The sequence below is a fragment of the Balaenoptera musculus genome, chromosome 2 (assembly GCF_009873245.2).
Source record: "Balaenoptera musculus isolate JJ_BM4_2016_0621 chromosome 2, mBalMus1.pri.v3, whole genome shotgun sequence".
Taxonomy (NCBI): domain Eukaryota; kingdom Metazoa; phylum Chordata; class Mammalia; order Artiodactyla; family Balaenopteridae; genus Balaenoptera; species Balaenoptera musculus.
In genome coordinates this window covers 18,548,270-18,574,958 of record NC_045786.1, presented here as the reverse complement: position 1 = coordinate 18,574,958, position 26,689 = coordinate 18,548,270, and the positions used below count along the sequence as shown (strand labels likewise).

Here is a 26,689-nt window from a genome sequence, read left to right as displayed (position 1 = left end):
GGTGAAGACTCGGAGCTTTCACTACAGGGGGCGCAGGTTCGATCCCTGATTGTGGAATTAATATCCCACATGTTGCTCATAGCCAAAAATAACAAATTTTAAAAATAGAATTGGACTTGAAGCTACATTTATCTGCTATAAACCTAACACTGTACAATTTTGTTTCAGCAAAGAACACCACCTGTCTCACGTCAACATTGCCAGTTTGAATTTTTGTTAGTTTTACAGTTTTGTTTGTATCCCATTTGTACATCATGCTTTGACTTCAGACATCAATGTCATGGAAACAGTGGAGTGTCCAGAAGAGGCTGTATCAGGCAGAGCAGACCTGGACAGAAGTCTGGTCTTCCCTCTTCAAATGCAGGGCTCTTAAACTTAATATGCACTGAACCACCCGGAAGTGTTTCACATTCAGGCTCCCAAACTTTTCTCCCAAAGACAAACATGAGTTGATGGTTCCTATAGTCACGGCTTTGTTCTGACCTTCGCTTTAGACCCCAAGAGGATCTTTCACAAAGCTCCAAGGCAATTTTCTCTATAAGAGATCCCCACCATGAGTTAGGAAGAAAGGGAGCCCACTCTACCTTAGAATTCATTGTTACTGTAAATCCTAAAGTGCACTTGTTTGCAGAACATTCTAGAATACAGCAGTGCCTTGAGCTATTTCATTTGTAACCAACTAGCAGTAATTCAGGTTTAAAGATACAACTACTGAACAAGGGAACTTCCAGTTGAAAAAGAAAATGTGGCCAAGATTCATTCTCTATCAATCTAGTTAATTTTTAAAAAGCTTTAAATAACATAAACAATCTCAGTAGTCTTACATTTTAGTGATTTTCTGAAATATTCACCGCAGGTTCAAACATACACGCAAAAGCCCTTGCTTCATTGCCTGCAAAACCAATAAATATCTTCATTTTAGATAAAAATCATTAGTCCAGCACAGGCTTCGTGGTTAGTGTAGAATGTGTACTACTGAATAAAAGTCTCAGTGCCAGGTGCCAAAAACCTAGTGTCTCTAAAAAAGACTTTCAAAAACCAAGTCACCTTAAGTTCAGGCCACTTCCTAAGCTAACATTGCTGAGGAAACCAGGGTATTAACCTGTGATTTTGACTGAATATGTTACACAAGCTACCCTCCAGACCCCACAGCCCACTGCCCATTAAGACGTAAGACAATTTATTATAAACAAAAGCTTTTTCTAGGAAGGGGAAGATTTTTAGACTGGAAAATGACAGGACAAGGCTCACCTGGTAGCGAAAAGCTCCAGGGCAGGGAATTCCAGTCCCAGCTCAACTCCTGAGTGGATGTGACTGAAGGGGGCTTGGGTTCACCATCCAGTTTCCTCACCGTGAACCTGGAATGACAACACACCCAACTTCACAAAGGAGCCAGGACGTGGAACGAACAAAGTGACAGCAGCATTTTCCCAATTCAAGATGGGAAAGCATAAAGCAACTATACTCCAATAAAGATTTAAAAAAAAAAAAGAAGATGGGAAAGCATAACCTCATTGTGTGCGATGTCCGCACGTACCTTTCAATGACCCTCTGCCATTTTAACTCTCAGTTACTTATTTATTCTCAGTCTCAGTACCTTCTGTTCAGATCCCTTTGGGTTCCCTAACCTCGGCTTTGGTCTCTGGTGGTGAACCCTGACCAAGCTTTCCGACAAACATTTCTCCTGCCTCCCAGCTCACCCTCCATCCCCAGCGCCCTGGCCTGGCTTGCACAGACTCACCACCATGCGTCTGCAGCCCGCCAGCTATCTGCAGGATGGCCCAGTGGTTCTTGCCCGGGATGAAGGGCACACCTCTCCCTGACCCCCACTTCCTCCCATGTGCAACCCACACGCTGTAATAATGCCCCTTGTGTGTCATAACTAGGTCATGACCCTCCTCAGGCCATACGTCACCTCCTCACTTCTTTCAGCTCCCTGGTGCTCTGTATGTAAGACAGTTCAATATACACCCCCAAATGGTAATGATTTGTTAGACCTGTCATTCTGCAATGGTTTGGAGAATGTTTTCCTAGCTTAGTGGATTCCCTCTTCCCTTAATCAATAAACGTTTCATGACCATACAAACACCATTAGCTGAAAATATTATTTTGGTTTAGTATACGTCCTTATTACATCATGATTAAATTTGAAAAGGCCTCTGTATGATAATTATACATGGAAACCACGACGTCTCACTAATGTGGCATTATAGGAAGGGGTCAAGGCCATAAAAGTGAACTTCCTGGATAAATGAAAATGACCTCCTTAAGGACCAAGCCCTTTGAAAAATTTCACAATTTTTAATGGAACTCTTTGTTTTGGAAATCATACTAAGATTAAACACTTCAATACTTACATAATTATCAATGGATGTTTTTCTTACATAATTATCAATGGTATAAGGATGCCTGCCTCCTTATACAATGGAAATCAAACATAATTTAACTTTTTCATTATATTCCAGAGCATCATTAAGAGTATCCATTATTGAACATTGTAATAATCCAGTGCTAGTTTTGCTTCTTGTAACTCTTGTCACTCAACATTAGATTGCCAGATGACACTTCATGCTGTTGTTTTACCCGCTGGTCCCTTCTAATTCATTGCTTCTAATGTGCTCCAGACCAGCACACCAGGAAATCAAACTTAGGAGTCAGAAACATGTTTGGGCACTGCTGGTGGGAATGTAAAATGGTGCAGCTGCTATAGAAACTAGTATGGTGGTTCCCCCCAGAATAAAAACAGAATTATCATATGATTCAGCAATCCCACTTCTGGGTATATATACCCCCCAAAAATTGAAAGCAGGGTCTCAAAGAGACTTTTGTACACTCCTGTTCACAGCAGCATTATTCACAATAGCCAAAAGGTGGAAGCAACCTAAGGGTTCATCAGCAAATGAATGGGTAAACAAAATGTGGTGTATACCTACAATGGAATATTATTCAGCTTTAAAAAGGCTGAATTTTCCCCCAGAGTCCCTACATTGTCCTGGACAGAGTGAGCTTTCTTCCCTCTTGGTCATGACCTGTGCGTGTCATGACCCACCCCTCACCCCGGCCCCTCCCTCTCTCTGCTTCCGGGAGGGTCGGAAGAGGAGAGAAGGGTATTTAGTAGTGGGAGATGGAGTAAGAGGAAAAACCAGCTCAAGGGGACGAGCAGGGGAGGGCTAACAGCCCCCCATCCCCTCGTTTGTGCCAGGCAGGACAGCTAGGTCAGTGGTCATGTGCACGTGTATATATTATGACCCCATTTTACAGATGAGGGAAATGAGGCCCATTTCCAAATGCCAAAAATGAGTGAAGTAAGAGAAACAAAGACACCATTGTGAGTTCACTATTCTCAGATTATATCTTTCCTAATTTTTTTTACGGGTGGGGAGGGACAGGTGGGGGAAGGTTAAAAAAAAGGGAAGGAAGGAAATTCTGACACATGCTACACATGAATGAACCTTGAGGACATTGTACCAAGTAAAATAAGCCAGTCACAAAAAGACAAATAGCGTATGATTCCACGTATATGAGGCACCTGGAAAGTCAAACTCATAGAGACGGGGCTTGGGTGGGGGTACTGGTTGCCATGGGGTGGGGAGAGGGGCAAATGGGGAGCTGGTGTTTAATGGGTACAGAGTTTCAATTCTGCAAGGTGAGTTCCGGAGATGATTACACAACAATGTGAAAGTAATTAATACTACTCAACTGTACACTGAAAAAATCTTTAAAAAAAGAGAAACAAACATGCATTAATTCATTCAATAAATATTTCTTTTGTGCCTACGACATATCAGGCCTGTTCTTGATGCCAGGGCTAAGGGGTCTTCCAGCGTTTCCATTCCAGTGTATAGTATATAAGAGCACATGCACCTTTGCGGTCCACCTAATAAAGTGCACAACTGTAGGACACTGGTTTTCATAAAATAAATGATTTACCCAGAATGTCTGCAACCTGACCTATTTGGATGAAAACTATATTTGAAATTTAAATATCTTAATTCTAAAAGAGCATAATGATTTTTTTTTTTTTTTGGCCACATTGCAGGGCTTGTGGGATCTTAGTTCCCCAACCAGGGATCGAACCTGTGCCCCCTTCAGTGGAAGCACGCAGTCCTAACCACTGGACCCCTAGGGAATTCCCATTATGATTAAAACTTTTAATTTTAATCTCTCGCCAACACCTTTTGGGTGTGTCTGCTTAGTTTTTCTTTCTGTTCTTGATTAAGGAATGGGATGGGAGAGACTGAATGTACACACAGACGATGGACAGGCCATCCATAGCAATAGTAGAGCTCTGCCCCACAACCTGCAGCCACCTGCCCGGGACGCCAACCGCTCTTCCACAGTAACCAGCCCAGGAAGCCAGCCTCCTGTAAATCAGACTTGCAGGAAGCAAGATTGCTGTCTCTAGCAGCAAACCAGGAAGCTAAGTAATAACTTCTGTAACAATTGGCCCCAAAGGGCCAGGGCTTAACAACTGACAGCCCTCCCTAAGTTTTGTTCCTGCTTCCAACTTAAAACCAACCAAAGAAAGCCAAATCTGCTCCCCTAACCAATCACTTAGGATGCCCGATTCTAGTTTATCCACCCTCAGCTGCCCCCTGCCACCAGCCGAGCACACCTGAAGCCTTCCCTTTCTGCACCTTATAAGGCATTCCCACTCCTCTGCCCACCTTTGTCTCCACCAAAACGCAAGTGATAGTGGCTAGCTCCCTTACTATAGCAAACTCAGAAAAATGGCTTTTGCTTTTCTCATTTCATTGGTCTTCGTTTATTTCTGCAGATGTTTACTGTATAAATGCAAAACGCTATTCAACCTTTTGTAGCACTTAATAACTACCAAAACATAACTGTTACAACCCCAGGTTCCTAGCAAGATCACCAAACTCACCCATTACCTCTCACACCGGTTGCCATGGTTGCCACGACACGAACCAGCCATCCAGCACGTGCCATAATCACCACGTGCCTGCCCTCGATCAAATAGTTCTTTCATTATGACAGTGCTGAAATTGTTAACAATGGGTAATCATTTGAAAAATTCTTTTAGAACAATTCTTTTGCCATTTAGACTCTTCTACTGGACTTACGACAGTCACTGAGAAACAGAAAACATCTGTTTGTTCTAATGTTTGCAGACAGGTGGAATGGCCCCAATAGATAACCCCCAAATAGTTAGGGATGTTTATACATCCTACTTAAGAAGGTACATGTATTACTGAGTCCAAGCTCGTACTGCTTGCTGCAGGACAGGCTAATACATTGAGAGACGAGTTGTCGGGGCAAGGAATAACTACTTTATTCAAAAAGCCAGAAGACAGGGAAGATGGTGGATTCGTGTCCCAAAGAACAGTTTGCCTGAGTTAGAATTCAGGCTTCTTTTATACTAAAAGGGGAGGGAGTAAAGTTAAACACTTCCTGGTTTGGTAAATTCAATAAATATTTCTTTTGTGCCTACTACATGTTAGGTCAGCCTCCAGAGGGGAGGTGTTACTTTTTTCCTCCCTGTAGTCATTCACAGGTCGGCCGGGTCAGCATGCTTCCTGGGAGCTAAACAAAGGTACTTAAGCTTAATGCTCATTACCTGGGAGGCAGGATTCCCAGAGATGGGCCATTATGTATAATTTAAGCTTATAGGCAACATCCCTTTAGTGATTAACTTGTAATAGAACACAAAGTTTCTTCCCTATTACACAGGTTAGGAGCTATTTCTGTTTGCTTGGATCTAACTACTGGCTAAACATCAGGCGTTAGAAAGTACTTGATAAAGAGACTTCCTTGGTGGTCCAATGGTTAGGTCTTTGCCTTTCAATGCAGGGGGTGCAGGTTCAATCCCCAGTCGGGGAGCTAAGATCCCACATACCTCGTGGCCAGAAAACCAAAACATAAAACAGAAGCAATATTGTAACAAATTCAATAAAGACTTTAAAAATGGTCCACATCCAAAAAAATCTTAAAAAAAAAAAAAGTACTTGATAAACCTGGCTTGACTGAAGAATCGTAATGGGTGTTATTTTTTAAATAGGTGATGTACTTTTCTCCCTGTACCTCCATGTATGTGACCTGCCCCTATCCTGTTGGCGGCATCCATTTGTCTCAGGCAGGATTATGATCCTTATGGAAGGAAGGCAAAGAAAATATGTCATGTTTGCGCAGTCTAGTCTTTGCTTTTGAGAATTGTTAAGATCACAAACTTGCCAAACAGGCTTTCAAAGAGACAGGACTGTCTAAATCCCAAATGCTCCATCTTTGTATTTCCAGGAGCAAATAGGGCTGGCTTGTAGATTATTACAAGGGCATAATTTTTAACACTGATGATCATTTGAAAAATGTAAAACAGAATTTTACTTTAAACCAGGGTGTAAGGGAGTCCTTGAAACAGGAAAGGAAAAGAGAAAAATCCCATCTCTTTCAGGTCTGGGAAGAGGAAGCAGCAGCAAAACGAGTGAGTCCTAGTTGGTCCCCATCTAGTCAGAGAACTACGGGAGGGTGACATCTCATGTGTGGAGAGGAGAGATCTTGGAGATTGCCTACCCTATTTTTCTGGTATTTTCCTCAAAGACTCACTAAGTCATCTATCAAATTCGATTCTGGTTTACAGTTTTAGGTTCAATGCATTACATCATCAATCTTAGGGGCTTGTTATTCCGGTATTTCCTGTGAGTCTGCACCTACTCCCTGCTGGTCCCCATCTCCATCCATGGCAAATGGGAAAGGTTTAATGCAAAGAATACTCTTGTTGAAAACCGTATGTTGTTTGCTACCTTTTTAAGACATTGAATGTGTTAGTTATGTTATTTCAAGGAAGTTAAAAAAAAACATATCTTTTAGAAAAGTGATTAATTCTCACGTAGGACTCATTCTGACACTGTGCATTGACTCATCAGCACAGGAGATAGGCTGTCATTTATCAATTTGGCTCCCTCTAGTGGTTAGTTTGCAAATTTTAGTAGGTTCTCATATATTCCTTAAAACCCCTTTTAAACCACAAAGCAGTCATTTTTCTTAGGAAGGTTTGGGGATAAATGATTGAAATTAAGAGAATATATATCTTTTCAGCAAATATGATACTTAGTCATACTTAGTCATTTTTTTGAAGAATTACTAAGGTTTCTATATAGGGTTGACAGATTTAGCAAATAAAAATACAGGGTACTCAATGAAATTTAAATTTCTGATTTAAAAAATAATTTTTTTTTAGTATAAGTATGCTCCAAATACATTAATCTGGGAATCTATATATTTGTGTTGTGTTTTACATCTCGTTTAACAAATGAGGATTCTGAGGATCAAAACTTCCAACTTCAAAGCATTTTTCCCATTTTACTATGGCTTGTCCTTGTTTTTTCATTCGAAATTTTCCTCAAAGTTCCCAAAAGAAATCAGATCAGAGGTCTGATCAGATAACATTTGAGTTTAAGCTCCAAGGATCCTGAGATATCTTTAACTTGACCAGGTGAAATGATCTCCATGCAAGGCCCCAGGGGACCCTCGACCTCTCCCTGAACCCTCCCCACTTGGCCCCTGGGGCTCACCTGCCGGTTCCAGTCACTTGTCGAGGACAGAGCTTCTAAGTGGGGGCAGGGATTTAACTCAGAGGGGCCCCCAGTTCTCAGCTCTGCGGCGGGAAAGGATCACCCAGGTGACGCCCACCCCTCACCCCCTCACTACACCCCCCTTTCTAGTTAACTGCGTGGAGCAGGAGCCCAGCCTTGGTGTTTTAAAAAGCTCTGAGGTCTGGGGACTTCCCTGGCAGTCCAGCGGTTAAGACTCTGCGCTTCCAATGCAGGGGACATGGGTTTGCTCCCTGGTCGGGGAACTAAGATCCCACATGCAGCTCTCAGGTCTGGTTTCAAAGCAGAACTTCTCAACTTTGGCTGCGTCTTAGGGTCACGGGGTGGAGTGGGGCTCACCAGGTGGCCAATTAGATCCATCACATTAAACCTTCCCAGACAGTTCCAAAACTGAGAAGCACTGCTGCAGGGCAGGGAATGGCAACGTTTTCTGTAAAGAAGCAGATGGCAAATGGCTCAGGCTTTGCAGGGCATGGGTCTCTGTCATAAGCACGCAGCAAAAGCAGCCACGGAAGACACATGGACAAGCAGGCTCTGCCGAGTTCCAGGAAACCTTGAATTCCAAATGATTTTCACACATCATGGCATATTATTATTCCTTTGAGTTTTCTCCATCATTTTAACATGTAAACACCATTCTTAGCTCTAGAGTAGGAATCGCCAACTAAGTCTGTAGGCCAAACCCTGCCCACCACCTGTTTTATACCAAGTTACTCATCTTTTCTCTCCCCAGCTTCCTCTGGTAGGACTGTGAGAGAAAAGAACCTTCGTGTTCTATTACACGTTAATCACTGAAGGGATGTTGCCTGTAAGCTTAAATTATACACAATGGCCCATCTCTGGGAACCCTGCCTCCCAGGTAATGAGCATTAAGCTAAAGTACCTTTGTCTAGCTCCCAGGAAGCATGCTGACCAGGCCCACCTGTGAATGACTGCAGGGAGGAAAAAAAGTAACACATCCCCCCAGGAGGCTGATGGGAACCAGGAAGTGTTTGACTTTCCTCCCTCCCCTTTCAGTATAAAAGAAGCCTGAATTCTAACTCAGGCAAGCTGGTTCTTTGGGACACAAGTCCACCATCTTTTCAGTCGGCTGGCTTTCTGAATAAAGTCGCTATTCCTTGCCCCGACAAATCGTGTCTCAGTTTACTGGCCTGTCGTGCAGCGAGCAATACGAGCTTGGACTTGGTAACAGGACATTTCCATTAATTCTTCTTGGTAGAGTAATTCATACGACAGATGCTGTGATTCATCGAGTCCAATGTTTTGTCTTTCCACGGTGCCATATAGGGCTTTTATGTAAGTAATTGGCTTATATCCTTTGGGAGTTCTTTTTAAAAGCAAATTGGTATTATTACCTTGTATCTATGAATTGGCATAAAATTAGTGTACCATTTTAACAAAATTGTTCTTTAACCAGATAATCCATTAAGAGTTTTCCTCTTAACTGCGCGGTAGTCTGGGCACAATAGCTATAAAGAGAAATCCACTTGCCTTTGTGACACCAGGAACTCATCCCCGAGTTCTACTTTGGAGTTACATATGTGCTCATCCCCCGTGAAGGAGCAGTAACTGTGGTTGCATTTGAGTCCTGGGCACCTCACTGAGTGTTCTCACCTGCGCGGTGTCCAGAGGAAAATGTGGCAAGGAAACATGGAGAAATTTGCCTGGGATTTGGGGTTTTTTTTCTTCTAATACCTGTGTATTGACAGGTCGCATCTCCTCCTTTCAAGCAGTAATATTTTTTTCCTCTAAAAAATAGATTAAATATTCAGCCCTAAACAAAATTTATGACATTTGAGACAAAAGGTGAATTTGAAACTGCTAAAAATTTAGATTTTTAATTACTTTTACCATGCTTTCCAAGCTTTCAAAAGAAATGGATGAATCATTCTGGCTTATGGGAAATGGTTAAGGTATTAGGTGTTGGAGGGTCACAGAATATGCCACCCCACAGTAGGCCACTTAGGCATAAGGATCATTTTGAGCTGAAGGCGGCTGAGAAGAAGCAGCTGCTCCCCCACTTGCCTAAAAAGCAGGACATAAATTTACAAAGGTGTCCCTCTCCACTCTCTGCCAGGAAGGACAGACGTTAATGAGACAACTTTAGACCCTTAGTCTGGAATCAGACAGCACCAGAGGAAGCAACATGACAAACTTTACTAATTAGCCTGGATCTACTATTGGTTCCCAGATATCTGCCTTCCCACAATTTGCCGCCCCTAGACTCAAGGTCCTTTTCTTTTGTCTTGTCACTTCCCTAAATTTTTAGTGTTGCTTTGCCAACATGCTCTGTAAGCCCAGTTCTAAGTTCCCTTTGAGTCGTTTGTCTCTGAGTGCCCCCGTGGGTCAGATGCACAAGCTAATGAACCTCTGTGCTTTTCTGTGGTTAATCTGTATCCTGTCCGGCCAGCTCAAATGAGCCCAGCCAGATGACCCAGGAGGCTAGTAGGAAGGAGAATTTCTACTTCCCTACAGGATCTTGAAATAATGCTCTCTGCTTCACAAAGGGGAGATTCCTGGGTCAGCACAAGTCCAGCCCCACACACGTCCCCTGGCCTGGGATGGGGGTGCTGATGCCTCCAAAGAGAAGAGTCAAACCAATATCTGGACCATGTGTCTGTGCCCATTGGGATGTACCTCTGTCCCCTGCAGGATGGAAGGGGGTCCCATGTGGTCTCCTCAGGAGATAGCACCAATTAGGGGACACGGTGCTGGTCTCTACCATCAGCAGATTGGATATTTTGTTGTACAGGTTACTAGATCAGTCCTGGCCAGTGGGTGTATTAGTTACCTATTGCTGCATAACAAATAACCCCAAAACTTAGTGGCTGAAAGCAACCTTTGTTACAGTTTCTGCACATCAGGAATCTGGCCCCGGCTTACCTGGGTCCTGGAGCTCAGTCTCCCATGGGCGGAGTCACCTGCCTGGAAAGAGCAGCTTCCAGGCTCACTTGCAGAGGCAGTGCTTTTCTGAGGACTCTACCTGCTGCCCCACCAAACAGGAGTGCTTTCCGCTTTGGCTGTTGGAGACACAACCATTCCCAACCCCACTGAGCTCCTTTCCGTGGTCCTTTCCTTGGCTGGTCTGACTTGATAGGGGGCCTCTGGGGTCTGGGCTCCTCTGCGGCTCCCTCTTCTCTGGACGCTGCTACCTTGGCATCACCCAACCCTCAGCTGTCTCCTCAACATAGGGAGATCGCTGGCTAGCTGTTGGATCCCCCTCCCTGCCTGGGGGCCTTGGACTCCTCCCAGACCGTGGGCTGGGGCAACCGCAGGGTCACAGAGAACGTCCCTTCCCTCAGGGAGCCCTGTGCTCAGCTGCTGTGTCAGGCAGGCAGATTGATCTGGTTCCTGCTGCTCCGTCCTGGTCAGAGGGCACCTCTCCTGTATCCTCTTTAACATCTGTGCTGCCGGACTTCTGAATTCACCAGTCTTCTGGTTGCAGAATGCTAGCTCCTGGTCTGCAGCTGTATTTCCTTCATTACTGATAAGGTGAAACAGCGTTTCCTGTGTTTGCTGGCCAGACACGTTGCCTCTTCTGTAAGATACTCATGTCTCCTGTTCCTCTTTCTTTGCATTAACTTTTCTTTGCCAGATAGGACTTCTTTCTATATGTTGGATATTGCTCAAAATTACATATATTGCAAAAACGAGCACCCCATTCATGTTTTAGATTTTTCACTTAAAAAGAGAAATTCTTAACTTTAGTCAAATCCATCTTTTCTCTCATGGTCAGTCCATTTGTGTGTTGAAGGCAGCATTCCCTGCCCCTCTTCTCCCACTCCCAAGTGGGGCAGACGTCAGCCCCTGGTCACCCAGCACCCCTGTGAAGCAAGTCCCCCCCCCCCACCCGACTGGAACTCACCCTGCAGCCTGGAGCGCGGAGCCGGTTCTGCTCTCCTAGTGGCTCATCTGTTCGTGCATTGGTGACCTTTATGGATCATGGATCCTGAGCCCTCCAGGTCTAAATTAGGGAAGCTTTCCTCGAGCTGTGCTTTCCACTGGAGCTCTCCTTACTGCCCTTTTCCACCCAGAGCCCAAGGCCAGCATCTGCCCAGCCCACCACCAGGCCGAGGGCAGGTGCCCCCAGAGCAACACCGCTGTGGCCACCCACCCCATTCAAGGCAACCTTACCCCTCAGCGTGCCACCTGCTCCGACCTGGCTTGTGTTGTTTTCAGGGGGTGGCCCTTGCAGAGGGTGGGGTAGACAGCTCCAGGGTTTAGTTGGATGGCAGTGGGGGGGTCTCAGAGCACCTAATGGAAGTGAAGTCCACACCATTTTTTATAGATGTATACACGTAGATGCATATGGGTATAATTTTTGTAAAACTACTAGATCGTATGTTTGAATTGTGCTGTAATTTTTGTTTTCCTGCAAGCATGTCTTGGAAAGCATTCCTTGTTGGTATGTATCATGCTTATATACTTTTAATATTATAATAGCATTTAATACCCTGGGTGCACCATATGTTATTTAACCATTTGGGTATCGTTAAAAGACATGAGGGCCTGCAGCATGAGGGCCTAGGAGAAATTGACAGGGTGCCACCTTAAATACAGAAACAGAACACAAGGACCATTAGTTGGGCTAAGTTCCCAGGGTTTGGACACGTGTGTGCATGCGAACGCACACACGCACACACAGAGGCTTTTCTTATAGGAGGATTCTTTTCCCAGATAGGGTCAAGCAGTGTGAGATGCACACCTCCCTCTGCTCAGGGGGCCATCCTGGCACCTAGAGGGATTTCCAGATGCACGAAGGCCTAGGCACCCATTCTACACCCTTTTCAGAGGACCCCAGAGGTACATAAACAGTATCCAGACAGTTAAACAGGACACCCGCAGACACGTCCTAAAGCTCGCACAGCTGCCCATCAGTGTCGTGACCGCAGGGTGGGGATTCTTCCTGACCACTGACACCATGCAAGTCCACAGACACCACTTGGGTGGAGAACACTCGGAGCATCTCGGCTGCTGCCCTGTCAGGTGAGTTTGAAGGCCCCTTCTCACGCTGCTACAGTAGGGCATAAATAATTTATCGATCCACTTAGATCTTAAAGGCATTTGCCCTGTGTCCAGAGGGGTCCCTGCCAGCTCTCAGCATCTCAGGTTCACATGGGATTGCTGTACTGATGCACACAAAGCTTCTAGCGTAGAATGGAATGAACAGAACAGACGAAGAGCTTGGTGTGTACTATTAACCATCCCAGTCTTTATCACGAAACCCAGCCCAACCACATACTGCCTCAGACTCTCTCCTGTAACTCCAAATTGTCACTTAACTGGTGACAGTGGTTGCCTCCCGGGTGGCTCTGAGCCAGGGATGGAGACAGACTTTTCACTGTATACCTCTGTATCCTTTGAATTTTGAACCTCAAGTACGTCTTACCAATATTAAAAAATAAAGTATTTTTTAACATGTTAATTTTTGAAAAGTAAAAAGAGACAATTCGGATTTTTCAAAGGTTACACCTTCCTTCCTTCGGGGGAGTTGGCGAGCTGAAAGGCGAGCTGAAAGGCGAGCTTCACATGCCTTCCCTGTGCACCCCATAACTGCGGGGCTGTAGGCAGAAGCCATGGGAGGGCAGAGAGGGAGAAGGAAGGGTTTTCAGCTCAGGATTATCAGGCTCTGACTGCTTTCTGCACAAAGACCCAAGGAATTCCCATTGTAGATTCACAGAAGGGCTTTATCTCCAAATCTGACCGATGGTCCAGGGAAAGTAAAGACCTGGATTAAAAGCAAGAACAAAGGGCAATGAAGTATGTGTAGGTGTAGCCCAACCCACAGTGGCCCAGCTTCTTGGTGCTATTTTCCAAATACATGAATTAAGCAGCAGAGTTAGCAATTATTCAAATAAGGGACAAAACATCTCCATTAAAATATTCATATAATTTAAACAATGAAGGTTTTGTCTTAAGTCCCAATATCTATTCCATTTCTTCTATTTTTTTTTTAACCCAACAATGTGTTAAGGTACTTTAGAGTCCATTGTGGGGTGAAGGGGTGAGGGCTGTTGCTGGATTTTTAGTTTAACATTCTATTTTATTGATAGAAACCAAGCTTCTCAGGACCAGATCAATAGAAGGGACAAATAAGCTTTGCAGTGTTTCTCCCCTGGATCCCCACCAGCTTGGAAAGGGCATCAGGCCCTTTGGTTTATTTTATTTATTTATTTTAGTTATTTTAAATTTTTATTTATTTATTTGGTTGTGCCGGGTCTTAGCTGAGGCAGGCAGGCTTCTTAGCTGTGGCATTCGAACTCTTAGTTGTGGCATGCATGTGGGATCTAGTTTCCTGACCAGGGATCAAACCCGGGGCCCCTGGATTGGGAGCACTGATTCTTAATCGCTGTGCCACCAGGGACGTCCCCAGGCTCTTTGGTTTAGACAAGCCTTCATGCACGCGCAAATCCTTGAGTAGCAAATATGATATGAAGAGAATCATACTGCTTTTTTAAAATACCTCTTTGATCCCCAAATAGACTTAATAACAAAGGGTCTTTTAATTTCTGAGTATGCTCTTCATTCCCAAGCATATGATTATGTCAAATGTACACAACCAAAGATTCGATAGTTCTGATTTTTTTTTCTAAGTGTGGCTCATTAAAGAAATACAAAAAAAAGAAAAAAAAAAAAGAAAAAATGTCAAGAATAGAATTCTCTGGGAGAAAATATTTGCAAACAAAGCAACTGACGAAGGATTAATCTCCAAAATATACAAGCAGCTCATGCAGCTCAATATCAAAAAAACAAACAACCCAATCCAAAAATGGGTGGAAGACCTAAGTAGACATTTCTCCAAAGACATACGGATGGCCAACAAATACATGAAAAAATGCTCAACATCACTAATCATTAGAGAAATGCAAATCAAAACCACAATGAGGTATCACCTCATGCCGGTCAGAATGGCTATCACCAAAAAATATAGAAACAATAAATGCTGGAGAGGGTGTGGAGAAAAGGGAACCCTCCTGCATTGTTGGTGGGAATGTAAATTGACACAGCCACTATGGAGAACAGTATGCAGGTTCCTTAAAAAACTAAAAATAGAACTACCATATGACCCAGCAATCCCACTACTGGGCATATACCCAGAGAAAACCACAATTCAAAAAGACACATGCACCCCAATGTTCACTGCAGCACTATTTACAGTAGTCAGGTCATGGAAGCAACCTAAATGTCCATGGACAGATGAATGGATAAAGAAGATGTGGCACATATATATGATGGAATATTACTCAGCCATAAAAAAGAATGAAATTGAGTTATTTGTAGTGAGGTGGATGGACCTAGAGTCTGTCATACAGAGTGAAATAAGTAAAAAAGAGAAACACGAATACCGTACACTAACGCATATATATGGAATCTAAAAAAGCGGTACTGATGAACCTAGTGGCAGGGCAGGAATAAAGACGCAGACATAGAGAACGGACTTGAGGACATGGGGAGGGGGAAGGGGAAGCTGGGACGAAGTGAGAGAGTAGCACTGACATATATACACTACGAAATGTAAAATGGATGGCTAGCGGGAAGTTGCTGCATAGCACAGGGAGATCAACTCGATGCTTTGTGACGACCTAGAGGGGTGGGAAAGGGAAGGTGGGAGGGAGGCTCAAGGGGGAGGGGATATGGGGATATATGTATACATAGAGCTGATTCACTTTGTTGTACAGCTAACACAACATTTTAAAGCAATTGTACTGCAATAAAAATGGGGGAGAAAAAAAAAAGAATAGGACTTCCCTGGTGGCGCAGTGGTTAAGAATCCGCCTGCAATGCAGGGGACATGGGTTTGAGCCCCGGTCAGGGAAGATCCCACATGCCACGGAGCAACTAAGCCCATGCGCCACAGCTACTGAAGCCCACGTGCCTAGAGCCCGTGCTCCACAACAAGAGAAGCCACCAGGATAAGAAGCCCACGCACCGCAACGAAGAGCAGCCCCGCTCTCTGCAACTAGAGAAATCCCGCGCGCAGCAACGAGGACCCAACACAGGCAAAAAAAAAAAAAAAAGAATAGAATTCTTTCTGGGACCTCCCTGGCGGTCCAGTGGTTAGAACTCTGCCCTGCACTTTCACTGCCGGGGGCGAGGGTTCAATCCCTGGTTGGGGAACTAAGATATTGCAAGCCGCGCGGTGCGGCCAAAAAAAAAAAAACAAACAGAATTCTCTCCTAGTTTTCATGAAATTCTCAAATTACAAATGATACTTTACCATTCTTTATATCACAGGAAGCAAAATAAAACCAAATTAGTTAACTGTAAATGGGCATGAACCATCTTAGTGGAGTGGTGGAAGTGTTCTAAATCTAGATTGTGGTGATGATTGCACAACTAGGTAAATTTGCTAAAAATCATTGATTTGTACACTTAAAATAGAGGAACTGTGGAATGTGAATTACATCTCAGTAAAGTTACTCCCAGGGCCCAAATTAGCTGCAGTGCATCATATGACCACAGAAGGTCAGCAAAGAGTTTTCCACAAACCTATCTCCAAGGGGGACATCATCAACCACTGGCTGCGGCTGCCCTTCACCACAGAAACTCCTCTGTCCTGGGTCTCAGGGGCTTGAAGTTACCAAACACCAGAGTCAGGTATCAGGAATAAGGAAATATTTTCAAATATTGGCTTATGCAAATCTACAATGATCGGAGCTATCAAATCGTTTAATCCATGATATATACAATTAAGTAAAAAATCTCACACCACAATAATCTTCAATAAGCAAACTAGAAATTCAGTCCTATTGGAAATATTAAAGTCCTTTAAAACTAGTTTTGGACTAATTATACGTTCTAGTAAATATTATACAAACTTTAAAAAAATTTTTTTTCTTTTTTTCGTTTTATTTTAATTGAGCCATGTATTCTTTTTTTTTTTTTTTTTTTGCCCGTGCCGCATGGCATGCAGGATCTTAGTTCCCTGACCAGGGATTGAACCTGTGCCCCCTGCAGTAGAAGCCTGGAGTCTTAACCATTGGACCGCCAGGGAAGTCACTAAACTTTGATTTTTATGGCTATTATAATTTACATTAAAAATGTAAATTTAGGGGCTTCCCTGGTGGCGCAGTGGTTGAGAGTCCGTCTGCCAATGCAGGGGACACGGGTTCGAGCCCTGGTCCGGGAAGATCCCACATGCCGCGGAGCAACTAGGCCCGTGAGCCACAACTACTGAGCCTGCGCGTCTGGAGCCTGTGCTCCGCAACAAGAGAGGCCGCGATAATTAGAGGCCCGCGCACCGCGATGAAGAGTGGCCCCCGCTTGCCGCAACTAGAGAAAGCCCTCGCACAGAAGCGAAGACCCAACACAGCCAAAAATAAATAAATAAATAAATTTATTTTAAAAAAAAACAAAATGTAAATTTAAAAAGTACAATTTAAAAAATTTCCATCTAACTCCCTTTCAGTTAGATAAAAAAAGTAATCAATAAAACCTTTCAAATAACTAATTAACATGGAGAAATCTTCTAAAAGGAGTACAGTCTCTCTCTCATTACTAATTTATTTCTTTCAAGAACATAAAAACAGTAAATCGGATTATGGGAAGGTAAACCTCCTAAGACACTGAAAACCACAGCCATTTCTAGGCTGGCAATACTTCCTCTTAGTGCAGCCATGTTAAGATGAAGAAGGGCGGAGACTTGTGAGCTGGAAAATTTTCAGTCAGTCACATTTTGAGCATATTTATAAATAACTGTAAGTGAAGTAACATTCGTCTAAATAAAGTCTTCATGTGTCAAAATCTTAACCTAGGTGAATCAGATCAAAGCAGATGCCTCTGCCTTCATTATGGCCAGTTTCAGCCTAAGGCCATTTCGCTCATGAACTCTGGTTACAGGCAATCTGAACGATGCTTTCTTGGGTTAATGACTTCAGTACCGAGAATGTAGAAACTGTGCTCATAGGGATAAGAAACTATAGGGTCTGATGAAATATTACTCATATTTACTCTCCTCAGAAATTTGAGGGTCAGTCGTTTCTTCACAGTATCACTAAATGCCAAGGTCAAAGCAGAGGAACAGAGGTTGGGCTGGTTAAGTGACCCAGGGAGTTAGTGGAAGAGCTGGATCAGCCATGAGTCCTCCATTAAAACAGACAGCCATTATTCATTCTACACGTTGTATCATCTGTAACATTGCTTTTGGTTTTGTTGCTGTAGTTTAGTCAGGATGAATTTTTTTTTCTTTTTATTTATTTTTATTTTTGGCCGCTCCACAAGGCCTGTGGGATGTTATTTCCCCGACCAGGGATGGAGCACGGGCCCTCGGCAGTGAGAGCATGGAGTCCTAACCACTGGGCGGCCAGGGAATTTCCCCCAGGATGAATTGTTAAAAATAACCACTGCCTGACTTGAAAGCTTTGAAATCAAAGTCATGAGACACTGAGGTCTGGGATACTAAATGCTCTTATGGCACTGGTTCAATCCCTGGTCGGGGAACTAAGATCCTGCATGCCATGCGGCACGGGCAAAAAAAAAAAAAAAAGATACATGGCCCAATTAAAATAAATAAAACAAAAAAATGAAAAAAAGAAAAACGATTTTTTTAAAGTTTGTATAATATTTACTAGAACGTATAATTAGTCCAAAACTAGTTTTAAAGGACTTTAATATTTCCAATAGGACTGAATTTCTAGTTTGCTTATTGAAGATTATTGTGGTGTGAGATTTTTTACTTAATTGTATATATCATGGATTAAACGATTTGATAGCTCCGATCATTGTAGATTTGCATAAGCCAATATTTGAAAATATTTCCTTATTCCTGATACCTGACTCTGGTGTTTGGTAACTTCAAGCCCCTGAGACCCAGGACAGAGGAGTTTCTGTGGTGAAGGGCAGCCGCAGCCAGTGGTTGATGATGTCCCCCTTGGAGATAGGTTTGTGGAACTCTTTGCTGACCTTCTGTGGTCATATGATGCACTGCAGCTAATTCGGGCCCTGTGAGTAACTTTACTGAGATGTAATTCACATTCCACAGTTCCTCTATTTTAAGTGTACAAATCAATGATTTTTAGCAAATTTACCTAGTTGTGCAATCATCACCACAATCTAGATTTAGAACACTTCCACCACTCCACTAAGATGGTTCATGCCCATTTACAGTTAACTAATTTGGTTTTATTTTGCTTCCTGTGATATAAAGAATGGTAAAGGATCATTTGTAATTTGAGAATTTCATGAAAACCAGGAGAGAATTCTGTTTGTTTTTTTTTTTTTTGCCGCACCGCGCGGCTTGCGGTATCCTATTTCCCCAACCAGGGATTGAACCCTCGCCCTTGGCAGTGAAAGCGCAGTGCAGAAAGTATTCGAGTGATGAGTTACAGTGAAAATGCCTTCTGTCTGGGGCTTCCCTGGTGGCGCAGTGGTTAAGAATCTGCCTGCCAATGCAGGTGACACGGGTTTGAGCCCTGGTCCGGGAAGATCCCACACGCCGCAGAGCAACTAAGCCCGTGCACCACAACTACTGAGCCTGTGCTCTAGAGCCCGTGAGCCACAACTACTGAGCCCGCGCACCACGACTACTGAAGCCCGCATGCCTAGAGCCCGCGCACCGCAATGAAGAGTAGCCCCCACTCGCCGCAACTAGAGGAAGCTGTGCACAGCAACAAAGACCCAACGCAGCCAAAAATAAATAATAATTTAAAAAAAAAAAAAGCCTTCTGTCTAAAACACTGCACGTAAGTCCTCCTGTGCTCTGGTGGCTGAGGCCCGCCCGGGTGGGTGGCAGGTGCCCCGGCCGCTCCGCAGAGTCCGCACTGCAGCCCAGGCTTCCTCGCCCTTCATCACCATGCTGGGTGCTCCGGGGACCCATACTGGCAGAAAATATCACCCATGAGTTTCTGTTTTTGTTTTTGTTTTTAGGTTCACTAAATTTATTTTAAAAATCATGAAACGTTTCTTACAAAAGAGCAATACATTCTGCACACTGCTCTGAATAGCTGCCAGGGACATATGGACTATTGTTACTTCTCCTCCCTATCCCACCCCCCCAAATGTTACAGTGACCACAAAGCAAAGCGTTCACAATAATTACATGGGGGGATTTTCTTTTAAAACCACCAACGATGAACAAAAATTAAAATTCACTCACTCTGCTGTTTCAAAATTTCAATGTTTTTGCACACCCTCCCCCAACCCCCAACCCTGTTTGTAAGGAACTAAAACATTACATCTGGTGAACAGCAAAGATTTCACTACACCTCAAATGCAGAACACCTATGAAGCAGAGGAATGTTGGCTTTTTAAACAGAAGCAAATAAAAAAAAGAAAGATGCAGAACTCCTTCAGTTCTTCACTAGTCTTAGAAAAACTTTCCAGAATACTGCTTCACACTATAAAAAAGAAAAAATATCTTGCATTAGAATCCTTCAACATCTGCATACTGTTTCACACTGTTCTGCAGCAAATACTGTGCATTCTGTATCTGGTCCTGCGTTCCTGTAATGGTAATGATCCAATCTTTGGACCCCTCTAAAGGCTCATCAATTTTGATCGAAGCTCCTGACTCATGACAGATTTGTTTCATCCACTGACCACCTTTGCCAATAATAGATCCAGCCAGATCTTCGGGAATAGTTACTTGTGTAGTAACAATAGATCCACCAAGATCACCATATGAGCCACGACCCCCTGCATAGGAATAATCATATCCAGAGCCACCCTGTGGTTCATAAGCCATCTGCCACTCTGATGGGCTCCATGTATCTACTGCAGAGTCCCCAGTTTCATCAAACTGAAACCAACCATGCCATCATAACGGTCTCCAGGTCTTCCTCTTCTGTCATAGGCCATTAGATCTCCTCCTCTGGGTGGTGGTGGAGGAAGAGGAAGGTTCCAAGCTCTGCCACCACCCCAGCCCCCTCGTCCAGGAGGAGGTGGAGGAGGTCCTCGACGAGGGCTCCTATCATCATAATCTCTTCTGGATGGAGGCATGGGACGCCCACCCCGACCAGGAGGCATTCTGTCAAAACCACCTCTTCCCGGCATGGGAAATCCCACGGGACGTCCACGGCGGTCATCAAACATCATTGTAAAACCACCATAATCATAGGTTTCATCGTAAAAATTTGGATCATAAGGCTGAGCACGTCCTTTGATGGGAGACTCTGATATAAGATCAAGGATGATCTTTATGCACTCTACAACCCTAACAGGTTTTCCTCCAATAAGAACAACTCTGTCTCAGTGGATTGAGGACAACGTTCCTGGAAAAGCTTGATTGTTGTGTGAGTGTTCCTTGAAGTTCTTTGATTTTAGCACCTTTGACCCCAATAATTCCTCCAGCCAGACTCTGATGGATCAACAGTCTCAACTGGCAGTCGAAGTCGCATCCTTTAGAGTGTTGGTAATTTAAGCATTCCACAGCATCAGATTCGAGCGGGAGCTGGCTGGTGGCAGTGGGCGATGGCAACTGCGGGCCCTCTTCCAAGGTAGGGATGATTTTCTTCAGAATTTCTCCAATTGTTTCAGTATCAGCACTGATACTCAATATGCGCTCGGGGCCACTGCTGTCTGGGAATAAAACACTGGCATTGTAGTCTGTACGGAGAGCCTTACTATTCTTGCCTCCTTTTCCAATCACTGCCCCAGCATTCTTGCTCTGAAGCAGAATGCGTAATTCAACCATCTCATCAGTGTTTCTAGATCTTTTAAAAGTTTGTTCCTCTTCCATATCTGCAGCAGGGCGCTTACCAAATTCGCCATTGGTTTCGGTGTTGGGAAAGGTTTCCTCTGGCTGTTCAGTTTCCATTTTCTTATATTAAAGGGACACACCAATCAGTTATCAAATATATCTATCCTTGCAGGGCAGAACTGAAGTGTTCTGGGCGGGACCAACTGACACCCTAGTGCTGCAGTAGCGGGGCAAGGCTACCGTCCCCATGCCGCCGCACCGCCTCAGCCGGCCACAGCTAGACAGAGAACGAGCCCACCCATGAGTTTTTGAAGTCTTCATAGACTAAGAATGTTTCAAAGAAAAGGAATTACAGAAATAGCACATACACTATGTAGGGCTGTGGCATTAAACCATCTTGTGTGCTCAATAAATGCAGGCTAAGAACAGCCACTCGAGGGCAACCATGGCTTAGAGGGAGATGGGGTAAGGCCTGACCCAGACCACGTGGTCAGTGTTCTCCAAAATAAGTGTCTGCAGAAACAGGCGCGGTACTGGCCAGAGATAGGAATGTCCAGAGCTGCTGAACCAAATCTCAACGTAGGGAATGATAAACACAAATAGACACATGGGCACACTCATGTTGTCCTCTATCTAGAAAGCCCACTTTCAGGGAACTCCCTGGCAGTCCAGTGGTTAGGACTCCACGCTTCCACTGATGGGGTTCCATGTTCAATACCTGGTCGGGGAACTGCGTGGCCCAAAAATTAAAAAATAAATAAAAATCCCAGTTTCATTAAGAGCCTCCTTATCTGGGCTACTTACTTCCTCAAAAGTGTACCAATAGTTACTGTGTTTTGAAAGGGAAGAATTTGGGAATTCCCTAGTGTTCCAGTGGTTAGGACTCAGCGCTTTCACTGGCTTGGGCCCCAGTTCGATCCCTGGTTGGGGAACTAAGATCCCACAGGCCGAGCGGCACAGCCATAAATAAATGAATGACTAAATAAAAGGTAAGAATTAAAAAATCTATTCCCAAGTCAAGCCCGACACTAGTCTGCCATGTCAATGCTTCCCAGAGCTCACCAGACACTAAAAGCAGGACCCATCAGAGCTCACCAGACACTAAAAGCAGGACCCATCACGAGCCTCATTAAGAGCCAGCTGTTCTAGAGACACTGTACCATGTGTCAGCGATCGATGGGTCCATCAGGGTCCTGCATCCTCCCATTGGGTCCAGCGTCCTCCCATTGTTTCAGGGACAACAAGAGCTAATGTTTTCGAGAAAGCTATGCTTTCACCAAAAGCTGGTCGAAAATCCAGTTTATAGAAAAAGAGAGGCATCATGGGGATATAAAGATGACTACACTAGCTAAGAGGTCTGAGTCTCTCCATTCCCAATAACTATCAACATTTAAGTAAATCAACCTAAAATCTGGTATCCATGCCTATAAAATTAAGGGAGTAAGTTATACCTTTATGACCTCTTTTACCTTGAGGATTCTATTTCAGTGTGTACATCTGTAGCTTTGATATCCCAACAGCTAGTCCTTAAAACTGTAGGATCATTTTCTCCTGATCGGCATCATGGATTTTAAACAGCAGAGAGAAAGGATGCCTACTTTTGTCCGTTAGAACAGGAAAGGTTTGGGTGTTCTTAAGTCCACCCGCTTGGACCACAGAGCTGTCTCCACCAACCACCTACCTGGCCAGCACACACCCCCTCCGGCCACCTTCCTGCTTTGGGTCCCGGCTCCCTCGCTCCCTGCCGGGTTTGCTCTTGGCCCTGAGCCCTAACAGCTTTGTGACCTTGGGCAAGTTACTTACCCTCTCCAAGCCTGCTTCCTCATCTGCAAGATGGGGATGATGATAAAAGCACCAACACTGACGAGAATTAGATGTGATAAGCCCCGTATGGTGCACGGTTTGGTGCCTGGCACAGGGAAAGCACTCAGTAAACTGCAGCGATTACTTTTGATAATGACAACCGCGTGGTTAGAGCATCCACAGGACTCAGGACGTAACGGAAGAGTCTATGAAGTGCCAGCAAAGGGCCAGTGCTGCCAGGGCCCCTGGTCCTCTCCTTCTGGACCCCTTGTCACTTGTAGACTTGAAGGAATGAACATATGGACTGACTCCCTGTGTCTCTTCCCAGAAACTCCTCATCCCACAGCCCTGAAGATGGGGCAGGAATCTAAGGAAACAGGTGGCATCATCAATGAATCTCTTTCACAAAAAAGAAACTGGTGGGCTTCCCTGGTGGCGCAGTGGTTGGGAGTCTGCCTGCCAATGCAGGGGACACGGGTTCGAGCCCTGGTCTGGGAGGATCCCACATGCCGCGGAGCGACTAAGCCCGTGAGCCACAACTGCTGAGCCTGCGCGTCTGGAGCCTGTGCTCCGCAACAAGAGAGGCTGCGACAGAGAGAGGCCCGTGCACCGCGATGAGGAGTGGCCCCCGCTCGCCGCAACTGGAGAGAGCCCTCGCACAGAGGCGAAGACCCAACACAGCCAAAAATAAAAATATAAATAAAATTAATAAAAAAAAAAAAAAAAAGAAAGAAACTGGTGACAGTGGTTGCCTCCCGGGTGGCTTGGAGCCAGGGATGGGAGACAGACTTTTCACTTTGAATTTTGAACCTCAAGTACATCTTACCAATGTTAAAAATTGAAGTATTTTTTAACATGTTGATTTTTGAAAACTAAAAAGAGACAATTTGTATTTTTATTGATTGATTGATTGATTGATTTTTGGCTGCTCCCCGCAGCAAGTGGGATCTTAGTTCCCTAACCAGGGAGGGAACCCATGCCCCCCGCAATGGAAGCGCGGAGCCCTAACCACTGGACCGCCAGGCAAGTCCACAATTTGTATTTTTAAAAGGTTACACCTTCCCTCCGGGGAACTGGTGAGCTGAAAGGCGAGCTTCACGTGCCTCCCCCGTGCACCCCATAACTGCAGGGCTGTGGGCAGAAGTGGTGTAATCCCCTGACTCAGGATCAGTAATTTCTATCTCCAGAAGTCCAGATGCGGAAACTCTTAGGATTAAAAAAAAAGCCACAGATGCAGTGACAGCTCTGGACTCTGCGCAACACTGTTGCACAAGATGAGCCATATTCACACGGCTTCCAACATACCACCGCTCTGTCCACCAGGAGGCTGTAGGCGGCATCTGCTAAGGCTGGGTGGAGAGCTAGCAAATCGTGCTAATCTAGCAGCGAAAGGTTTGCTTCCAGGGACAAATCAGATGAGCCGGCATCTGGAGGAGTCCCGTGCGGCTCCGACAGCCTGGCCCCAGCCCCAAGTCGCACAGCTTTTCCCCTCTCCCCACCAGCCGCGGCCTCAGACATCACCCGTATGGCAGACGCCGCCAGCTGCCCACACCCTGCTCTTGCAGAAACCAGTTCTATTCCGCACCGATTGGCCATATGCTTCGCAGAAGCCTGGAACCCTCCCTGCCCCAGGGGTTGAATCCTCACTAGTAATCCAGAGCTTTTAATTCCACTCTCCTTGCCAGCGAGCAGTTACGAAAGGAGTACGATGAGCGAGCGTCTAGCTGGTGAGACTCGGAGGGCGTCGACTGCTGAAGGTCTTCTGTGCAGGTTTCCCTTTGCTCTTAAGACAGGACAAACGGAAGAGGAGCTACCGGCTGCCCCTCTGGTGCCTGCACCCGGGCAGCAATGTCGGGATCGGGGGACCAGCTACACAGGGAGCCAACGGTCGTGAGGCCGGGTTGAGACACTGAATCTCCTACCTCTGCGCCTGGGGTTTTGTGAGGTGATAACACTTCCTCACTGTTTAAGCCACTGTGGAGAAGGGGGGACATCAGCTATGTAGGGCCCCAAGTAGTCAGATGCAATCTGCTTCCCCTGAGACGACAGAGTGGGGTACACACGTGCACGCACGCTCTCTGTTACACCAAACCAACCCCTGGTGAGTCCTAACTTCACCTCCCCCGTCTCCTTGACTCCAGCTCCTTGGAGGGGCGTGCCTGCTCTGTACCCCATCTGGGTGCACCACCCCGCCCCCTCCGCCCTGGCACTACCACTCACTTCCAAGTCTGTCTCCTGCAGGAAGAGTTCATCTGACCTCGCCTACAGCTTCCTCCAGTTCTAACACAGAGCGTCTTCTGCCTCGACATCCCTGGGTTGCCCTCTCTGTGTCCACATTCTGAGCACACGTCATTTATAGTGACTGACCGACTGATTAACAGAATGAAAGGATGAGTGAACTGCGTGAACGATGGATGAATGCATGAGTACAAAGCACCATTTTCCTTCACCTGAAACCTGGGGTTTTCCTTCCCTCTTTTCTTTCTTGTCTTCTTTCCTCATCTTACTTCTCTGTAGAACAAAAGACAAAAATTGAGATAAAAGATATTCAGAGCTCAGACTCTGCAGGATGAATAAGTATTTCTAGAGAAAGCCTCGAACGGCACGCCCAACCTCCTGGGAGTTACAGATAAGGGAAGGGGATGACGGTGTGGGGATAGCGCTTAGACTCCACACAACGGCCTCCTGCTCTCTACTCCCCCCACCCCAAACAGCTCCACACAATGACCAGCTCCACTACTGAAACTAGGGGAGGGGCAGCCTTAACAGGTCAGGAGTCACAGCAGAAAATGCAGCGAGTCTAGCCCATAGGAGGCCTTCAACAGATGTCCCACCGGAGAATGAGGTGACAGAGCATCTTGTGGTTAGGGCTTTGGGCTTATACCTTGAAGTTTTTTATTATAAAAGCAGGATAGGGGCTTCCCTGGTGGCGCAGTGGTTGAGAATCTGCCTGCCAATGCAGGGGACACGGGTTCGAGCCCTGGTCTGGGAAGATCCCACATGCCGCGGAGCCGCTAGGCCCACAACTAGTAGTTGTGCACCACAACTACTGAGCCTGCGCGTCTGGAGCCTGTGCTCTGCAACAAGAGAGGCCGCGATAGTGAGAGGCCCGCGCACCGCGATGAAGAGTGGCCCCTGCTCGCCGCAACTAGAGAAAGCCCTCGCACAGAAACGAAGACCCAACATTGCCAAAAATAAATAAATAAATTTATAAAAAAAAAAAAAAAAAAGCAGGATGAAATGTGGATACCAGTAATCACCCGATGTAATGAATTTCATCTGAATGTGCAGACTCAAAAATATTTGACCTAAAAGTAGCTGTTTTGAAGTGGAAAATAAAATTTTGGGTTGTTTTAGTTTTTACTTTAAAACTCCTATGGTTGTTAGCCAAAACTCAAAATAGAGGGCCACCAGCAGGAGATTTCCAGACCATCTGCAGAAAGGCCTACTCCATCATACCAGCTGAACCTCTCATAGCTGCTCTTCTGTGTAAAAGCCCTGGGGCCGAGCTTCTGATGAGATGGCAGAAAGAACGCTGCAGAGATCACGACCCACTGTGGAAATCGGCAGTGGACCCCCTTGAAGGTATGCAAATACAATTCTAACTTAAACCTTTAAATCAGGACAGATATTAAAATTTGCGTTAATGTTCATCATGTAATAGCAAACCGACACTAAAAAC

The 26,689-nt window shown here is 45.0% G+C and overlaps 1 protein-coding gene across 1 annotated transcript; it reads right to left on the bottom strand.

The window, feature by feature from the left end:
• Positions 1–19,767: 19,767 nt before the first annotated feature.
• On the bottom strand, positions 19,768–21,901 carry LOC118890254 (heterogeneous nuclear ribonucleoprotein K-like). Its single transcript, XM_036842803.1, is given in 4 exon segments — positions 19,768–20,303; positions 20,306–20,753; positions 20,756–20,808; positions 20,811–21,901. Coding segments are annotated over 4 exon segments (1,386 nt in total). The 5' UTR covers positions 21,322–21,901; the 3' UTR covers positions 19,768–19,929.
• Positions 21,902–26,689: the final 4,788 nt, after the last annotated feature.